Genomic DNA, 18,247 nt, shown 5'->3' on the forward strand with positions numbered 1-18,247 from the left:
CCTTTCCCGCTCCATCTCGGTTAAAATGCCGCTGGCGCATCACCACATCGCGTTTTACATCTCCGTTATTATGATCGTCATTATTATTGATATCATCTGGTTTAAAACCCGTTCTATTTGATTTCTGTTCAATCGTGTAATTTTATTATTGTATTTACGGCTTCCGTAATTTATTATTGCAAACGGGCTTCCGTACAGAGACGGCCACGCATGCGCAGACTCTGCACCGAGCCCGTCTCGTGTCAGATGTGGAACTTAGACAGAGTTTATGATCATAATTCATAATAATCAACCATGAAGAGCAGGTTTAATACGGTGGATATTAGGGCAGCGATTGCAGAAATCAATGCAAAGTAAGAACTCTGATATTATCAGTAACGTGACTGTTGTGATCGGGTTTATTTGCTGTGTGTGAGGAATAATATTAATAACGTGTGTTTGTGTGCAGCTGCGTCGGGATGAGAGTCAACAACATCTATGACATCGACACTAAAACATACCTGATCAAGCTGCAGAAGTGAGACACACACACACACACACACACACACTAATACACACTCTCTCAGTCACACACACACACACACACACTAATACACACTCTCTCAGTCACACACACACACTCATATATATAATGACGACATTAATGGAAAAGATATAGAACCAAATTACAGTTTAATGTAAATTTAATATAAAATACAGTAGAATATTTTAATGTAATTTATTGTGATATTGACGCTGATGTGAATGTATGTGTGATATAATATGATGTTTTGTCAGGCCCGACTGTAAATCAGTTTTCTTGATCGAGTCTGGGATCAGGATCCACTGCACTGAGTTTGATTGGCCCAAGAACATCATGCCCTCTGGATTCGCCATGAAAGTACAGAATTATGCCTGTGATATCATTATTATAACTCCATCAGAGAGATTCCTGACTGAGTGTGTGTGTGTGTGTGTGTGTGTGTGTGATCCCGTCAGTGTCGTAAACACCTGAAGTCCCGGCGTCTGGTTCATGTGAAGCAGCTGGGTGTGGACAGAATCGTGGACATTCAGTTCGGATCAGACGAGGCGGCCTATCACCTGATCCTGGAGCTGTACGACCGAGTAAGAGCTCCACTAACATCAGCATCACCGACATCTTCTGAGTGTGATGAACACAGAGAAATAAACACGTGAAGCTGCTGCGGAATTACTGTGTGTGTGTGTGTCTCTCTCTCTCTCTCTCTCTCTCTCTCTCTCTCTCTCTCTCTCTCTCTCTCTCTCTCTCTCTCTCTCTCTCTCTCTCTGTGTGTGTGTCTCTCTCTCTCTCTCTCTCTCTCTCTCTCTCTCTCTCTCTCTCTCTCTCTCTCTCTCTCTCTCTCTCTGTCTCTCTCTCTCTCTCTCTCTCTCTCTCTCTCTCTCTCTCTCTCTCTCTGTGTGTGTGTGTCTCTCTCTCTCTCTCTCTCTCTCTCTCTCTCTGTGTGTCTCTCTCTCTCTCTCTCTCTCTCTCTCTCTCTCTCTGTGTCTCTCTCTCTCTCTCTCTCTCTCTCTCTCTCTCTCTCTCTCTCTCTCTCTCTCTCTCTCTCTCTCTCTGTGTGTGTCTCTCTCTCTGTGTCTCTCTGTCTCTGTGTCTCTCTCTCTCTCTCTCTCTCTCTCTCTCTCTCTCTCTCTCTCTCTCTCTCTCTCTCTCTGTGTGTGTGTTTGTGTGTGTGTGTGTGCGCGCGTGTGTGTTCTCAGGGGAACATCATCCTGACAGACCATCAGTTTATGATCCTCAATCTTTTGCGCTTCCGCACGGCTGAGGCCGAGGATGTGAAGATCGCTGTGAGAGAGCGCTATCCGGTGGAGAACGCCCGGCCGCAGGAGCCCCTCGTCAGTCTGGACAGGTAGAGTCACGCCACACACTTGAGCAGGTGTGTGTTCCTCATGACGGACCATCACAGCTCATGTTTGTTTCTCAGACTCACAGAGATCTTGACTGAAGCTAAGAGCGGAGAGCAAGTGAAGCGGGTTCTGAATCCTCATCTGCGTATGTTTGATGTGTCCCTATAAACAACACACACACTCTGTCTCTTCCTCACACATAGTCCGTGCTCATCGTGTTGTGTGTGTGTGTGTGTGTGTGCAGCGTGCGGCGGTCCGCTCATCGAACACTGTCTGGCTGCGGTCGGGTTGCCAGGTCTCTGTAAAGTGGACGGTCAGTCTGACTGGACGCAGGGTAAGATCTTCTGGACTGATGTAAACAGCAGGCTCTGGTTTCTGGAGCAGCTCCTGTGATGATGTTCTCCTGAGCAAAGATCCAGAAGAACTCACACCAGGGCTTTGTCTCTTGCAGTGAGTCCGAGGATCCTGGAGGCCTTGCAGATGGCTGAAGATTATATGGAGAAAACGGCCACCTTCAGCGGAAAGGTGAGTGTGTCACCACTGATTCCTGTCCTGCATCTGGCTCTCTGTCTGAGCCGTTCATGTCTGTCCACCCGCAGGGCTTCATCATTCAGAAGAGAGAGAAGAAGCCCAGCATGAGTCCGGATGAAGCCGAGGAAGAGCTGCTGACGTACGATGACCTGATTTCATCACTCTTCTTTCTTCTTGACATCTTATGGATGATGTTGCTAATAAACACAAAGAGCTTTTCTGTCATGTGTGATTAATTAATTCTCTCTTGTTTAACAGATATGAAGAATTTCATCCGTTTCTCTTTTGTCAGCATGAAAAAAGCAGCTATGTTGAGTTTGAGTCTTTTAACAAGGTTTGTGCTGGCTTTGCTCGAGCTGGGATCTGTTTGCCTCCTCCTTTCAGAATCCATCAGATGTTTGTCTTTTAAATTAAAACAGAACATAAACTTTGCATTTAATATATTTCAGGGTTATCGCAGGTCTTAAAAGTCTTAATTTGCCTCATAAATCAGAGTAGGTACTTTGACATGTATAAAGTTGCAGCATTAAAATGTTGAACCTAACCCAAAAAATTGGGTAATTTCAGTACGTTCTTGATGTATGAACCTTGAGACATTTGCAGTGGAAGACAAGACAGAAATACTGATGCATTGATTTCTAGTGGTTTGAAGAATATCTGTTTAAGCGTGACACTATGTTTCTGTAAAATGATTCAAAGAGTAATAGAGATTTATCAGAAGTTGTATTTTCAAATTGTTGGTAATAAGACTGATTCACATTGTTTCTGTACAGTGTTACATTCAGTGTGTTCCTTTAAAGTTTCTTAAATCTACTTTGATCAGGCATTCTTAACACTCGCTAAAGGATGCAGGCTCTTCCTTCACTTGTGTGTCTGATCTCAGGCGGTCGATGAGTTCTTCTCCAAGATGGAGAGTCAGAAGCTGGACGTGAAAGCGCTGCAGCAGGAGAAGCACGCTCTGAAGAAGCTGGAGAACGTCAGGCGAGATCACGAGCAGCGTCTGGAGGCGCTCCATCAGGCCCAGGTCTGCTCCTCTTCGGTCTGCTCCTGTTAGAAACGAGAGGCTTCCTTCGTTAGAGCTCTGCTTGTGTGTGCTGCTGTAGGAGGTGGACCGGCTGAAGGGAGAGCTGGTGGAGATGAACCTTCACGTGGTGGACCGAGCTCTTCAGGTGGTGCGCAGCGCTCTGGCCAATCAGGTGGACTGGGCCGAGATCGGTCAGATCGTGAAGGAAGCTCAGGCGGCTGGAGATCCTGTGGCCTGCGCCATTAAAGAGCTGAAGCTGCAGAGCAATCACATCACCATGCTGCTAAAGTGAGGCTTCTCCTGCAGCTTCAGGTCAGCCTCGCTCTGTCTCGTGTGACCGGATCCTCTTCTCTTTCAGGAACCCGTACGCCGCTCCAGACGACGGAGAGGCCGAAGACATGGACAGGAGGCCTGCGGAGGCTTCGGAAACACAGAAGGGGAAGAAGGGGAAGAACAAAGATAAAGGACAGAAAGGCAAAGTGGAGAAGGACAAGCCGGTTCTGGTGGACGTGGATCTGAACCTCTCCGCTTACGCCAATGCGAAGAAGTGAGTGTAGACGTGTGTGTGTGTGTGTGTGATCAGATGTGATGCTCGTCACACTTTACTGAAGCGGTGTCTCGTCAGGTATTACGACAGCAAGAGAAGCGCCGCCAAGAAAGAGCAGAAGACTGTGGAAGCGGCGCAGAAGGTGAGCAGGAGACCGGATTACAGACTGGATTGCACATATTGTTTTTGTTTTGTTTCTAGACATAGACATCTAAATTCTGAAATTATGATGCCTTTACTCAGTGATAAATGATATTTAGCCTCGTTTCTCGGGGGGAAATACATTTAATTTTAATTCATTTAAATTATAAGTTTACTTGTTTTGATCAAAATGCACTTAAGGATAAATGTTTGGAGGTTTCACCAAACTATTGAAAAAAATAAATGATCAATATTTTTATTTCAGACTATAGCCTGTATTCCATATTTTTATGGAAATATTATGATGAAAATCCAACCAATTGTTACTCCCATTAGAAAGACATCTTTATTTTAAATAATTCTATTTTCAGCATGCCATCCTAACAGCAGCACATTCATATATAAATTAATTAGAGTGTATAGTGTATAAAGTACACAGTACAGGACATGAAATAATAATTTTTCCAGTTTTATGTTCTAAAATAATGTAATGACATGAACATATATTCATTTACAAAGCTTTTTTTCTGGGACTCAGGAGGATATTATACAAGACATTATACAAATTATTAAACATACAAAAAAAACTATGCACCTGGACTCTTAAGATATTTAAAAATATCTGCTAGTGGGGTAAGAAATTATCTTATTTCAAAGGCTAAACAAAATATTGACAAAAATAGAAGTTAGATTTTTTTTTCATAAAACAACGTGTTTTGAGTAATTTTTATTTTGTCAAGTAAACCTCTTAATTCCACAGTTTGTAGACATTGACACTAGAAAACAAGACAGAAATACTAAAGGAAATGCAGTGTTTTTGCAGGGAGCTGAGAGAAAGAGAGCGCTGTGTGATTATTGTTCATGAAGCTTGTGTGTTTTAATAGAGTTGTAAGGTTTCTCAAAGAAGTGTTATGGTGTCGTTGAATGTCGCTTCTGTTTTTGTCTTGACTCGAGGCCTTCAAGTCTGCAGAGAAAAAGACCAAACAAACACTTAAAGAAGTGCAGACAGTGACCAGCATCCAGAAGGCCAGGAAGGTGTACTGGTAAAGACAAGCATCTTCTGTGTGTGTGTGTGTGTGTGTGTGTGTGTGTGTGTGTGTGTGTGTGTGTGTGTGTGTGTCTGTGTGTGTGTGTGTATGTGTCTGTGTGTGTATGTGTCTGTGTGTGTATGTCTGTGTGTGTGTCTGTGTCTGTATGTGTGTGTGTGTGTGTGTGTGTGTGTGTGTGTGTGTGTGTCTGAGTCTGAGTCTGAGTCTGATCCGGCTCTCCTGTGTTCAGGTTTGAGAAGTTTCTGTGGTTCGTCAGCTCAGAGAACTATCTGATCATCGCGGGCCGAGACCAGCAGCAGAACGAGATGATCGTGAAGCGCTATCTGAGAGCAGGTGAGGTGATGCTCTGGGGACTCGGGCCCGGGTCTCTCTGTTTGTCTGAATCCTGTGCTGTCTTCTCAGGGGACGTGTACGTTCACGCTGATCTGCATGGAGCCACGAGCTGCGTGATCAAGAACTTGTCCGGTGAGGAACATGTGACCTCTGACCTCTGAACTGTTCACTAACACTGGACGCATTTAATGTTGTCCAAATGAAGTTCTTAGCAATGCATTACTTATATCTCTCTCTCTCTCTCTCTGTCTCTCTCTCTCTCTCTCTCTCTCTCTCTCTCTCTCTCTCTCTCTCTCTCTCTCTCTCTCTCTCTGTCTCTCTCTCTCTCTCTCTCTCTCTCTCTCTCTCTCTCTCTCTCTCTCTCTCTCTCTCTCTCTCTCTCTCTCTCTCTCTCTCTCTCTCTCTCTCTCTCTCTCTCTCTCTCTCTCTCTCTCTCTCTCTCTCTCTCTCTCTCTCTCTCTCTCTCTCTCTCTCTCTCTCTCTCTCTCTGTCTCTCTGTCTCTCTCTCTCTCTCTGTCTCTCTCTGTCTCTTTCTCTCTCTCTCTCTCTGTCTCTCTCTCTCTCTCTCTGTCTCTCTCTCTCTCTCTCTCTCTCTCTCTCTCTCTCTCTCTCTCTCTCTCTCTCTCTCTCTCTCTCTCTCTCTCTCTCTCTCTCTCTCTCTCTCTCTCTCTCTCTCTCTCTCTCTCTCTCTCTCTCTCTCTCTCTCTCTCTCTCTCTCTCTCTCTCTCTCTCTCTCTCTCTCTCTCTCTCTCTCTCTCTCTCTCTCTCTCTCTCTCTCTCTCTCTCTCTCTCTCTCTCTCTCTCTCTCTCTCTCTCTCTGTCTCTCTCTCTCTCTCTCTCTCTCTCTCTCTCTCTCTCTCTCTCTCTCTCTCTCTCTCTCTCTCTCTCTCTCTCTCTCTCTCTCTCTCTCTCTCTCTCTCTCTCTCTCTCTCTCTCTCTCTCTCTCTCTCTCTCTCTCTCTCTCTCTCTCTCTCTCTCTCTCTCTCTCTCTCTCTCTCTCTCTCTCTCTCTCTCTCTCTCTCTCTCTCTCTCTCTCTCTCTCTCTCTCTCTCTCTCTCTCTCTCTCTCTCTCTCTCTCTCTCTCTCTCTCTCTCTCTCTCTCTCTCTCTCTCTCTCTCTCTCTCTCTCTCTCTCTCTCTCTCTCTCTCTCTCTGTCTCTCTCTCTCTCTCTCTCTCTCTCTCTCTCTCTCTCTCTCTCTCTCTCTCTCTCTCTCTCTCTCTCTCTCTCTCTCTCTCTCTCTCTCTCTCTCTCTCTCTCTCTCTCTCTCTCTCTCTCTCTCTCTCTCTCTCTCTCTCTCTCTCTCTCTCTCTCTCTCTCTCTCTCTCTCTCTCTCTCTCTCTCTCTCTCTCTCTCTCTCTCTCTCTCTCTCTCTCTCTCTCTCTCTCTCTCTCTCTCTCTCTCTCTCTCTCTCTCTCTCTCTCTCTCTCTCTCTCTCTCTCTCTCTCTCTCTCTCTCTCTCTCTCTCTCTCTCTCTCTCTCTCTCTCTCTCTCTCTCTCTCTCTCTCTCTCTCTCTCTCTCTCTCTCTCTCTCTCTCTCTCTCTCTCTCTCTCTCTCTCTCTCTCTCTCTCTCTCTCTCTCTCTCTCTCTCTCTCTCTCTCTCTCTCTCTCTCTCTCTCTCTCTCTCTCTCTCTCTCTCTCTCTCTCTCTCTCTCTCTCTCTCTCTCTCTCTCTCTCTCTCTCTCTCTCTCTCTCTCTCTCTCTCTCTCTCTCTCTCTCTCTCTCTCTCTCTCTCTCTCTCTCTCTCTCTCTCTCTCTCTCTCTCTCTCTCTCTCTCTCTCTCTCTCTCTCTCTCTCTCTCTCTCTCTCTCTCTCTCTCTCTCTCTCTCTCTCTCTCTCTCTCTCTCTCTCTCTCTCTCTCTCTCTCTCTCTCTCTCTCTCTCTCTCTCTCTCTCTCTCTCTCTCTCTCTCTCTCTCTCTCTCTCTCTCTCTCTCTCTCTCTCTCTCTCTCTCTCTCTCTCTCTCTCTCTCTCTCTCTCTCTCTCTCTCTCTCTCTCTCTCTCTCTCTCTCTCTCTCTCTGTCTCTGTCTCTGTCTCTCTCTCTCTCTCTCTCTCTCTCTCTCTCTCTCTCTCTCTCTCTCTCTCTCTCTCTCTCTCTCTCTCTCTCTCTCTCTCTCTCTCTCTCTCTCTCTCTCTCTCTCTCTCTCTCTCTCTCTCTCTCTCTCTCTCTCTCTCTCTCTCTCTCTCTCAGGTGAGGTGGTTCCTCCGAGGACGCTGACCGAGGCTGGGACGATGGCGGTGTGTTACAGTGCAGCATGGGATGCTAAAGTGGTGACCAGTGCGTGGTGGGTTCACCATCATCAGGTGAGCGGCGGGACACACAGAGTCAGGGTCGTCAGGTTCAGACGCTCATGTGCTTTATCTCCCTCAGGTGTCCAAAACCGCTCCTACGGGAGAGTACCTGACCACCGGCAGCTTCATGATCAGAGGTCATTACATCAGCAGCTCTTACCTGTGTCTGGATCCCATTTCTGACACGAGAGTTGTTTCATGTTTTGTTTAAAGTTTTTTGCTTTTATTCCACAGGGAAGAAAAACTTTCTGCCCCCTTCATATCTGATCATGGGCTTTGGGTTTCTGTTCAAGGTAAATCCTGCTCAAATCATGCATTAAAGCTCAGACGCTGAACTCTTTCCTCACCAGCGTTTCTTAAAATAGTTGCCAGAGTTTGTGGCAGTTTCTAAATCTTTTTACTGTAGCCTCATGCATTTGTTTTTTGTAATCAACACTTAAATGTTGGCAAGTTCCATAAAAAAAAAATTGGGACAAAAAGTTGAGAAACTTGCACTTTGTCAAAGAGCAGATCAGGAGAACATTCAACATCCTGTTACACCTTCAGTTTTCTAGTCTCTTTGTGTCTGCAGGTGGATGATCAGAGTGTTTTCAGACATCGTGGAGAGAGGAAGATGAAGATGCTGGATGAGGAAGAGGAGAGTGTGATCTCCAGCACTGCAGATCTCCTGGAGGAAGGAGAAGAACTCTTAGGTGTCAGCTCACTAACATCATCTTCGTCAGTCTCTGGTTCTCCAGCCTTCTGTCAGATGATGGACGTCTGCCCTGTGTGTGTGTGTGTGTGTGTGTGTGTGTGTGTGTGTCCAGAGGAGGACAGCGAGAGCGAGGATGAGGCTGAAGAACAGCAGGAGTCCAGCAGATCTCCAGAGCAGACTACTGTCAGAGACCAGGAGGAAGAGGAAGAGGAAGATGAGAGCGCCGAGATCTGCTTTCCAGACACCAGCATCTCTCTGACACACCTGCAGCTCAACAGGTGAGCTTCTCCTTCTCTCCTCCTGCTTCAGCGCTGAGAGACGAGACGACCGAGTGTGTGTTTCTCCACAGGACTCTTCAGAGCGACGCTCTCACGTCAGACGAGCCCCAGCAGGTGAGTTACACACCTGAGATCAGTTGATCTGAGACGGAGCAGAGCTAACAGGAGTGTGTGCCGCAGGTCGACTCTGAAGCACACGCCAAGAAGCACCTGACGGCCAGAGAGCGGAGGTAACGCTTCATACACTTACACCCTTACACCTAGTCATGGAGGCAATAAAGTAACAGAATTCTGTGAGAAAAGTGTAGTAAGATATAATGTTCGAATTGCAGGATTCAAAATAGCATTTCTTCTTAAAATCATGACTTAGAATCATTAATTTAGATCTTACAATTCTGAAAAAAGAGGGAATAATTAAATTTTTTGAGTGGCAGAAACAGGCCTTTCTTTTTGAAAGAAATTTTTTTTTCATAAAACAAGCCGTATTTTCTTAAGTCATTTTATTCATAAACTAAATGCATCTTAATCCCAGAACCTGTATATATTTATACTATAAAACAACAAAAATACTAAGAAAATCTTTTTTTGTTGTTTATGTTGTAAAATGTATTAACTATGGGACAGTAGTGTTACATAATTGTATTTAATCAAGTGTTAATATTTTTCAGTGTTAAGTTTAATTATCTTATATTATTTGTTTCAAGAATGTCTAAGTAATTCAGTTCAGTTAGTATCAGTTTCAAATAGAGTCGTTATTCAGATTTATTTAGATATATTTTATAGTGCAGTCAAATCTATTTTATTACTGAATATTAAGCTTTTAAAAGAGTAGTTCACCAAAAAATTCTGGCGAAGACCAAAGATAATACTTTGAAGAAAGTTTGTAAGCAGCCTGGTTTTGGGTCACCATAGTATTTTCAAACTTTCTTCAAAATATCTTCCTTTGTCTTCGGCTGAACAGATTTTACAGTATTCTGATCTGTTACCGTTCAGTGCTTTGACACAATCAGTAGTGTTAAAAGTGTTATATTAAAAGATTCATTTGACAGGTTTGACACTACTTGTGGGTAAATGACAGAATTGAAATCTTTGGGTGAACTTTCTTTAAGCCAGTGGTTCTCAAACTTGTCCTGAGGACCCCAACCACAGCATGTGTTCCTCGTTTAACATTCAACTCATTAGTAGAATCTGCAAGACCTGAAACATCTGGTGGACATCCTTAAGATCAGCATGAGTAATTAATTAGATGACTGTCATCAGGAACATGAAGAAGAAGCAGAAACCAGAGGACACGGACGATCCGGAGGAATCCGACTCTAAACCGCTGGACGCTTTGAGTAAGAACGGATCGGTCAATCAGCCGCTGAAGAGAGGACAGAAGGTCATTAAATGAACGAGCAGCGCTCTTCACGTCTAACATACGTGTTACTGGCGTGTCATGTTCATACTTGACTGTTTTTCCAGAACAAACTGAAGAAGATAAAGGACAAATACAAAGATCAGGATGAAGAGGACCGAGAGCTGATGATGAAGTTATTGGGGGTCAGTCTTAGTCTCCTGAGATCCAGTACACCAACACTTCACAAATAACACGAGCAAGTTAACATAACCAGCAACTAATAATTTAACACAACACATTTTAATTTAGATGGAAATATTACTTTTTCTATAAAATAAGGATCTCCAGTCACTTTGTTCTTCATGTATAGACAGCTCTGGGGTTGCCATGTTGAGAGTAATCAGGAGTGCAGAGCTAAATATAAACGTGCTTTTACTCAAAAACACATTGTGTTCCTCAGAATCAATAAAAAAGAGTGACATACAAACTAATGACCTTCGATGACCCTGTTCAATCATAGTAAGAAGCAACAATGACACATTAATGTTTGATATTAGTTTTTGCTGAATACTTTCTTCTCCTACGTCATGTTCTTCATATGATTGGTTTGATCTGTCCTCTACTGTCTACATTTCCTTCAGTCTGAGGCTATTCAGCTCACTTTTGAGTAAGTAAGCCCTGCCCAGATTTACAAAGTAATTGAAAAGTAATGGAACACTTTACTTTCCATAAAAAGTAACTAATTAGCATATATAGTTTCCCTACAGAAACATGCCGTAAACACACAGAAAGGAGCGCAGCATTTGGACATGCTTTTGTCGTCTAGAGCTGTTTCTGTCGTTGTGCGTCTGTCATTCACACGTAATGAAAACAGTCTGCAGGATCCAATAAAGAGGAAAAAGGAAAGAAGGGCAAGAAGGGAAAAACAAAAGAAGAACCACTAAAGAAACCTCAGCCTCCTCAGAAAGGAGCCATGAAGCCCAAAGCTGAAAACACTGTCCGAAAGAACGAAGGTCCTGAAGATGCTGAGGATCCTCCCGGAGGAGACCAAGACGTGAAGGTATAATATCTGACAGATTAAATATTACACGTGTGATCTGTGAGTAAAGAGTGGTGATTGTGTTTCAGGAGACGGAGGAGCTGGACAATCCTGCAGCTGAGGTGAGTGAAGCCAGAAACTGTTCGTCTGAAAGCTCTCTGCGTTTGGATCCAAGAGAAGACCAGCATCGGCTGAACACCATCAGTTAAGAGTATCTGTGTTTCTTCACTGTCGCTGATGTACGTGAAGCATGCAGCTTTTTTATTGTTTTCAGGATAGTGAGAACATTCTGGACTCGTTGACCGGTCTGCCTCATCCGGACGACGTTCTGATGTTTGCGGTGCCGGTTTGTGCTCCTTACATGGCGCTCTCTAACTACAAGTACGTTTTCAAGATGTAGTCTATACAGCAGTAATAAAACCTGTTCTCAGAGCAGAATCATCATAAAACCTGTTCTGACTCCAGGTACAAAGTGAAATTAACTCCAGGGACCCAGAAGAAGGGGAAAGGTAAAGACTGTCTTCATGTGGAGCAGTAAAGCTGTGAAAGCGTCTGTGAATGTGTTAAGTGTGATCTGTGCCCGCAGCGGCCCGCACCGCCGTCATGAGCTTCCTGCGAGGGAAAGACGCCAGCGCTCGAGAGAAGGACCTCTTCAGGAGCGTGAAGGTATCCTTCTCATCCATCTGATCGGAGGTCTGTTCCAGAAAGCAGGTCACGTGTGTTTAAGTGTAAGCAGATAACCTCAACTTTCGGTTCCAAAAACGTATGCAAGTAGCAACAACAGCTTGCTCTGAAGACGTCCTGCTCCGGAGTAAGAGTTCAGGGTTAGTGCTCTACAGACCAGACCGCAGTGGCCCTCACAGGCTGACCATTATTTTATATTACTGCATTAAAATTCTTATATGGTTATTATATTTATTATAATTAATATTTGTTGGCATATATAAATTTCTTTAATAATTATAAAACACTTCTAACAAGATATTAATATTTTATCATCTCACTTATCAATCTGCATTTTCTATAGTTTTATAATACATATGACTTATTATATAATTAGCATCAAACAAACAATAGTATTCTTATTTTCTTGGATGTAAGATTAAACGGGGGAAAAAAGATTACACAAGCACAAGTGAGGTAGCAATATGCAGCAAGTATGTCAATGACCTTTGAACAGAAGAAGAAAACCATCTTACTGTCAGTTTCCATAAAGACTTGTTTATTCGTTGCTCTGTTGAGAATGTCTTGTTAATCAGGAACACACTCTGAGGTGAAAGAACTTACTCCCAGCAAGGTTCAGATTAATCAAGAGTTTAGCAGATGGTAAAGTAACCTTGCTTTCTGGAACAGCCCCAGAACTGAAGGAGTGTGTGAGGTCAGACATAACACTGCTCTTTTACAGGACACAGATCTGTCCAGAAACATGCCGGGGAAAGTCAAAGTCTCTGCACCAAACCTGTTAGCAGCAAAGAAGAAGTGAATCTCTGAAGGACTTCTGCCCAGAGACACATCCCATCATGCTTTTAATTGCTTTATGCAACGCTGAATTTTTATGTTATAAAACAGAACAGTTGAACCTTTTTTCCCTGATCAGCTCAAATAAATAAAAATAACAAGCTAAATGTGAACCGTCCACCATTTATTTTCCATGTTGGAAAAAAAATAGTGATATGAAAGACACAATTGTGGCTTTTTATACAAAACTGCATCAGGAGATCAGGATTAGTTGTGACGGATCATGAGAATTAGTTTAATCGTCCTGAAGAGACTCAGTAAATAAGGTTTGTGAAACTGCTATCACTTCTTTCCCTTTACTGTGTTTTTGTACAGAAATGTTGATTGTTTGGTTACAATTAGGAAACTGTTAGAAATTGTAACACTGTGGCAAAAAAAAAAGCATTGATCGGTGTTTGACGTTTTTAATGCAGATGAGCTATTAATAAATCAAGTTGAAAATGTTTAAATAAAATCAGACATTGTTTTTGTTTGTCCAGTGGAATAAATCATTTTTCTGCTACAATCCTAAATGACGCCGACTTTCCCAATCCATGAGATGAGACACTTAACTCGTCAGAAAAGTCTCTGGTTTCTCCGCACAGGTCATGTGATTGTCTTCTAGGAGTCTCCGGCGGTTCTCTGTCTGAGCCGAAGGAGCAGGGCTTTGGGCAGAACGTCCCACACCAGCTCCAGACGCTTCCGGTGCAGGACGGCCGCATCCAAACACAACCTGGACATCACACAATCAAGCCTTAGAGAGGACCCAGGACCTCCGGGAGATGCTTCAAACACTCACCTGACCAGAGATTTGGGCTGAACTGTGAAAACCAGCAACTCGTTGCTGTGAGCCTGTGAAGAACGAGGAAGAAACGATCCAGACTGACTCTTCGAGAAAACATCTTGATACACAAATGCAGGGTTTGCAGAGATCTATATTATCTGTAAATTGTTCTAACTCTTGTGTGTCTGTCGGTCTCAAAACTACAAGTAACATTCTTCTACAGAGCATTTGATTTCTTCTCACTCGCTCTGGAGATCTTCTTTGAAGGATTCGTTTATTTTGCTCATCCTCATGTCAAGATGATCGAGTCTTTCTTCAGTCATAAAGAAATTAAGGTTTTTGAAGAAAACACTCAAGGATTTTTCTCCATATAGTGGACTTCAGTCAGGATTAACGGGCTGAACGTCTAAAATACAGTTTCAATGCAGCTTCAAAGAGCTCTACACGATCCCAGCTGAGGAATAAGGACCTAAAAAAAAATTTATACAAAAATTTGTATACTTTCTAATCACAAATGCTTGTCTTACTCAAAAGAGCATTTGACATAAGACCTCAGCTGGGATCAAGTAGAGCTCTTTGAAGCTACAAGTCCATATTACAGAGTCAATATTAAATGTGTTCTGAGTTTGTCACACAAAAACAAATCTGTTATTAACCACCCAGCCAAATGTGAGTAAATGAAAAGGTATCAAAGTCTTAAATGAAATGCTGGGGACATCAGCTGCTCTGAAGCCACGCCCCCCACGACTCCGCCGTCTCGCTCAAGCAGTAGCTTAATTTAAATTAAGGGTCTAAATTGTTTAGTAAATTTTCACAGGTTTTCTACCAGATATTAACATGATTGAGTGGATTTCTAACATCTAATGTTTAACAGACTTCATCCTTTTATTTTATTGAGCACCATTAAAGTCCACTGTATAGAGAAAAATCCTGGAGTATTTTCCTCAAAGACTTTCATTTCTTTGTAACTGAAAAAAACCATACATCTTGAATGACATGGGGGTGAAGGTTTATTCTGGAAGTGAAATAATCCTTTAATATATTGATGTTTAGGATTGATCTGTAAATTAATTGCTGGTTTGGTCCGGTCAGAGGAGAACTGGTCTCAGCTGAGTCTGGTTTCTCCCGAGGTTTTTCCTCCATTCTCTATAGATGGGGTTTAGTTCCTTGTCACTGTCTCCTCTGGTTTGTTTAGTTGAGGACACTTCATTTCTAGTGATTATCGTCGATTTGATCAGAAAGATCCTATTGAAATTGAACTGATCTGGACAACGACGATCAGTTGAATATGAAAGGCTTGAGTGTTTAATCTCTTCATTATACATTACCAACACTCTATTCTTCTGTCTGATGCGGTTCAGTGCTTTAATACGATCTGTATTGTTAAAAGCACTGTATAAATAAAAGGTGATTGGTTAATGTTTTGCTCACAGCCTGTTGATGAGAGAGGAGATTATTGGCGCATCCTCCGAACACGAACACTTCTCCATCAGGACCCAAACACGCCGTGTGCCACAGCCTGCAGAAAACCAAGCGTCATCAGCCTCAGACTCTAAACACAGAGCGAGCGAGAGAAGGTGAGACGCACCTGGGCCGCTCCGTGTGCTCGTGTTTGAGCGCTTTCCACTCGTTCTTACTGATGCAGTACAGCCAAGCGTCGCCTGCAAAACACACACAGTCATAGAGCGCCTGTGTTTCAGAGACAGGAGCATCTCGTCTGCGTCACTCACTCAGCGTCTCTCTGTCGGTCGTGAAGCCACCAAACAGAAAGATGTGATCCGCAGACACCGGAGTGAAGGAGTGCCACGAGCGGCCGACTGGACCGTGCTGAGGAACGCTCCTGAAACACACACAACCTTCAGATGACCTTCACTGAGCTCTGGACATCCAGAACATCCCACAGAGGACAGGCTGGTACACCACGAGACGTTCAGGACTGTCCTCTCTACCAAGGTTTCACGATCACATGATGCTGCTGGGAAAACCTTTCATTTACATGCTTTTCTAATCATTGTGGTCTATTTGGCTGTGTTCCTGAAGATGCTGCTCAAAGTTCATGATCATTTTATAGGTCTTGAACAGTTGAATGTTGAAAATGCACATCTTTGTAAGTATTCTCATGATAACAGTATATTGATCCGGACAACAGTTATTCCTGTTTCACAACGAGAGAGAAACTCTCTAAATCACTTTTGCATCTTTAAGCATTGCAAACAATTTCTTTCTTAGTATTTTTGTCTTGTTTTTTAGTATGAATATCCACAAATACTACAATTAAGATGTGTTTCACTTGACAAGTAAAATGACTTCTTTTTGTCTTGTTTTCTGAAAATATTTACATTTTGTAAAGTTTTCTTCACACTAGTAAAAATATCTGCCAATAGGGTAAGAAAAGTAATCTTGTTTCGCCTTTGAATTAAGATTGTTTTTCTTAACCCATTGGGAGATATGTTTGATAGTTTTCTACAAAAAGAAACAAAATTTTAATAATACTTTCAGAAAATATCTGAAGTCGTTTTACTTGTCCAGTAAATGCATCTTATTTCCAGAATTTGTAGATGCATGTACTGGGGAAAAAAGACAAAAAATAATAAGAACATTTTTTATATTTGTATATTATATATTTGTATAGTATATATTTGATTGCTATATAATGTATGTATCGCCCCTAATTTGTTCCACTGTACTTTTGTATCAAGAATTTTGATATCATAAAGACCTTATTTAAAGCTAAAAATAGTCATATCATGATATTGTTCATATACAATTCCACCTATCATGATTTAAGTCATATATCACCCACCCCTATGATAGAGCAATCTTTAATTATTGCTCAGTCAGGATTTCTCGTCTTTAAACACTGAACGTACATCTCACTCCATTCCCAAGTGTCCAGGTCGATGCAGTACAGATCATTCAGCCGCTGATCCTGCAAAATAATCAGCTTTGAACAAATCATGCTCAAAGACACGAGGTATGAATATAGCTAGGGCTCCTCAGTCACACGCACCATGTAGCGTCCTCCGAACACATAGCCTCGGTTTGCGACGGTGGCACAGGCGTGAGCGGCTCGAGGCGACGGAGCGGCTCCCTGCACGCACGCACACACACACACACACACACACACACACCCGTGTCAGTACCTGATACACACATCACACCCGGAGCAGTGCAGCTGTAACACCTTTGTGATGGGCTGACTCCACGCTGACGTCTCCAGATCCAGAACGTGGATGTGATTGTTCCAGCCTCGTCCTGCGTGGTTGCCCTGAAAAACATTGTAGTGGTTTCTCATTACGCTCGCGTCGCTGCTGACGACTGGCCGATGAAGACGCACTCACCATGAAGGAGTTCTCGTCTAGCTCGAACGTCCCTCTGTGCCCAGGCTGCGCAATATAGCCGTAGCCCCCGAAATACACCAGCCTGCGGAAACAGACCACAAACAGCTGGAGGAAAGCCACGGGATCTGGTGAATCAGATGCTGCTTGAAGAAGACGTACTGGTTTCTGTACACCCAGCAGCCCAGCTTGTCTTTGCAGGTCGGCGCCAGGCCTGTCAGCTTGCTCATCTTCTCCCAGCGGAGCTCAGGCGCTCTCAGAGGCAGACGGTACACCTACAGACAAACCACAAAACATCTGTGTCCGTCTGAAGCTCTGCGCTGATCCGGGGTCGGGCTTCAGGAGGAAGGCTCACCAGATTAGTGTTTCCTCGGGCCTGGTGTCCACCGAACAGATAGAGAACACCATCCACAGACGAGCCACAGCTGCCCGACATCGAGCTGGGCACCTCGCCCTCCGAGCGCTGCATTCTCCTGCGGACCGTCAAGAACACACACACACACACACACACCGTTACCGCCAGCAAGCTCTTGGCCGACTCGTGTGATGCCAGGATTTTACCATCTTCTCGTCTCCATGTTGTATATCCAGACTTCGTTCTTCGGCAAATACAAGTCGGTGAATACAGGCACTTCGGTGTCAGCATTCTGATAGAATGACAGGAATGATTTAAAAAAATAACACGTCACACAGTCACCAGTGCAAACATCTTCAGGCTGATGTTAATATAACACCATATATATGTGTGTAAACACGTACCTTGTATCCTCCCCAAACGAACATGCAGCCGCGGTCAGTGACGGCGATGTGACCGCTGCGCTCAGCCGGATGATCTCTGGACACAAACCCATCCTCCTGCTCCTCCTGAAGCCAGTCAAACGCTTCTTCATCCTCCTGTCCTGCAGCCCACTCAAAGTCTTCTTCATCATCCTCATCTTCCATGTTTGGTACCGGATCTTCCTCCATATCTGACGGTCACTGGTATGAGATGTGCATGTTACTGATGAAACATCGTTCAACACATCATTTATTCATCTGTAGGTTGTCAACAAACACATTCAGGAGACATCAAACGTGTATTTACAATTAAACCCCTCTGCAGAGCTTCATGTGGTCAGTATGGTATACTACTACACGTGTCATCTTCAGCGCTTATTAAATATCTCTTTTAACTGATAATTAGTCAGTAGTTTTGATCAAATCGAGTGATTTATCCCCTCTTATCAGTCACACGCGATCGTGTTGTTGTGATGGAGCAGCTGATTCCCGCTCAGCGCTGCTGAATAATAACAGAAAACCACTCTCACCGATGAAAACCGGTAATGTTGTCGCTTCTGTAGGATACACGAATGAGTCATGGAAATAAGCTTGTCATAAGAAGCGCAGCTCTCGTCAATTAAAACAATTTTAATGCAGAAAGGCCTCACCGGAAATATCTTCTGGTAAAATTACGTCGCCATATTTGTGAGGTCAGTCGGTGTCCACTGCGCATGCGCGCG

General features: G+C 43.6%; 2 protein-coding genes across 6 annotated transcripts; one reads left to right on the forward strand and one right to left on the reverse strand.

Annotated features, from left to right (window-relative positions):
* Positions 1–212: 212 nt before the first annotated feature.
* LOC122334455 (nuclear export mediator factor NEMF-like) lies at positions 213–13,113 on the forward strand. 2 transcript variants are annotated; one of them, XM_043232390.1, is made up of 32 exons: positions 213–353; positions 449–517; positions 778–880; positions 979–1,104; positions 1,717–1,865; positions 1,941–2,008; positions 2,108–2,197; positions 2,315–2,388; positions 2,463–2,533; positions 2,653–2,728; positions 3,278–3,418; positions 3,498–3,706; positions 3,777–3,965; positions 4,044–4,107; positions 5,061–5,149; positions 5,385–5,488; positions 5,558–5,620; positions 7,679–7,791; positions 7,859–7,916; positions 8,014–8,072; positions 8,351–8,471; positions 8,586–8,751; positions 8,823–8,865; positions 8,932–8,981; positions 10,012–10,132; positions 10,216–10,293; positions 10,965–11,150; positions 11,219–11,251; positions 11,404–11,510; positions 11,595–11,638; positions 11,716–11,795; positions 12,535–13,113. In XM_043232390.1, the coding sequence occupies exons 1-32, from the start codon at positions 295–297 to the stop codon at positions 12,610–12,612; spliced, it is 3,081 nt and encodes a 1,026-aa protein (XP_043088325.1). In that variant the 5' UTR covers positions 213–294; the 3' UTR covers positions 12,613–13,113. The 2 variants fall into 2 exon arrangements, with proteins under 2 accessions (XP_043088325.1, XP_043088326.1); XM_043232391.1 differs by having other exon boundaries at positions 11,222–11,251.
* LOC122334460 (kelch domain-containing protein 2-like) lies at positions 13,038–18,238 on the reverse strand. Of its 4 annotated transcripts, none has more exons than XM_043232401.1 (14): positions 18,176–18,238; positions 17,508–17,726; positions 17,310–17,395; positions 17,104–17,221; positions 16,911–17,023; positions 16,752–16,833; positions 16,595–16,678; positions 16,421–16,501; positions 16,281–16,339; positions 15,141–15,250; positions 14,999–15,071; positions 14,842–14,929; positions 13,426–13,478; positions 13,038–13,359 (listed from the first exon to the last, which is right to left on the reverse strand). In XM_043232401.1, exons 2-14 carry the CDS (start codon positions 17,712–17,714, stop codon positions 13,248–13,250), a joined length of 1,266 nt encoding a protein of 421 aa, XP_043088336.1. In that variant the 5' UTR covers positions 17,715–17,726; positions 18,176–18,238; the 3' UTR covers positions 13,038–13,247. The 4 variants fall into 4 exon arrangements, with proteins under 4 accessions (XP_043088336.1, XP_043088338.1, XP_043088335.1 ...); XM_043232403.1 differs by having other exon boundaries at positions 17,508–17,748; positions 18,176–18,233; XM_043232400.1 differs by having other exon boundaries at positions 18,056–18,198.
* Positions 18,239–18,247: the final 9 nt, after the last annotated feature.

The sequence above is a fragment of the Puntigrus tetrazona genome, unplaced genomic scaffold (genome assembly GCF_018831695.1).
Source record: "Puntigrus tetrazona isolate hp1 unplaced genomic scaffold, ASM1883169v1 S000000528, whole genome shotgun sequence".
NCBI classification, from domain to species: Eukaryota; Metazoa; Chordata; class Actinopteri; order Cypriniformes; family Cyprinidae; genus Puntigrus; species Puntigrus tetrazona.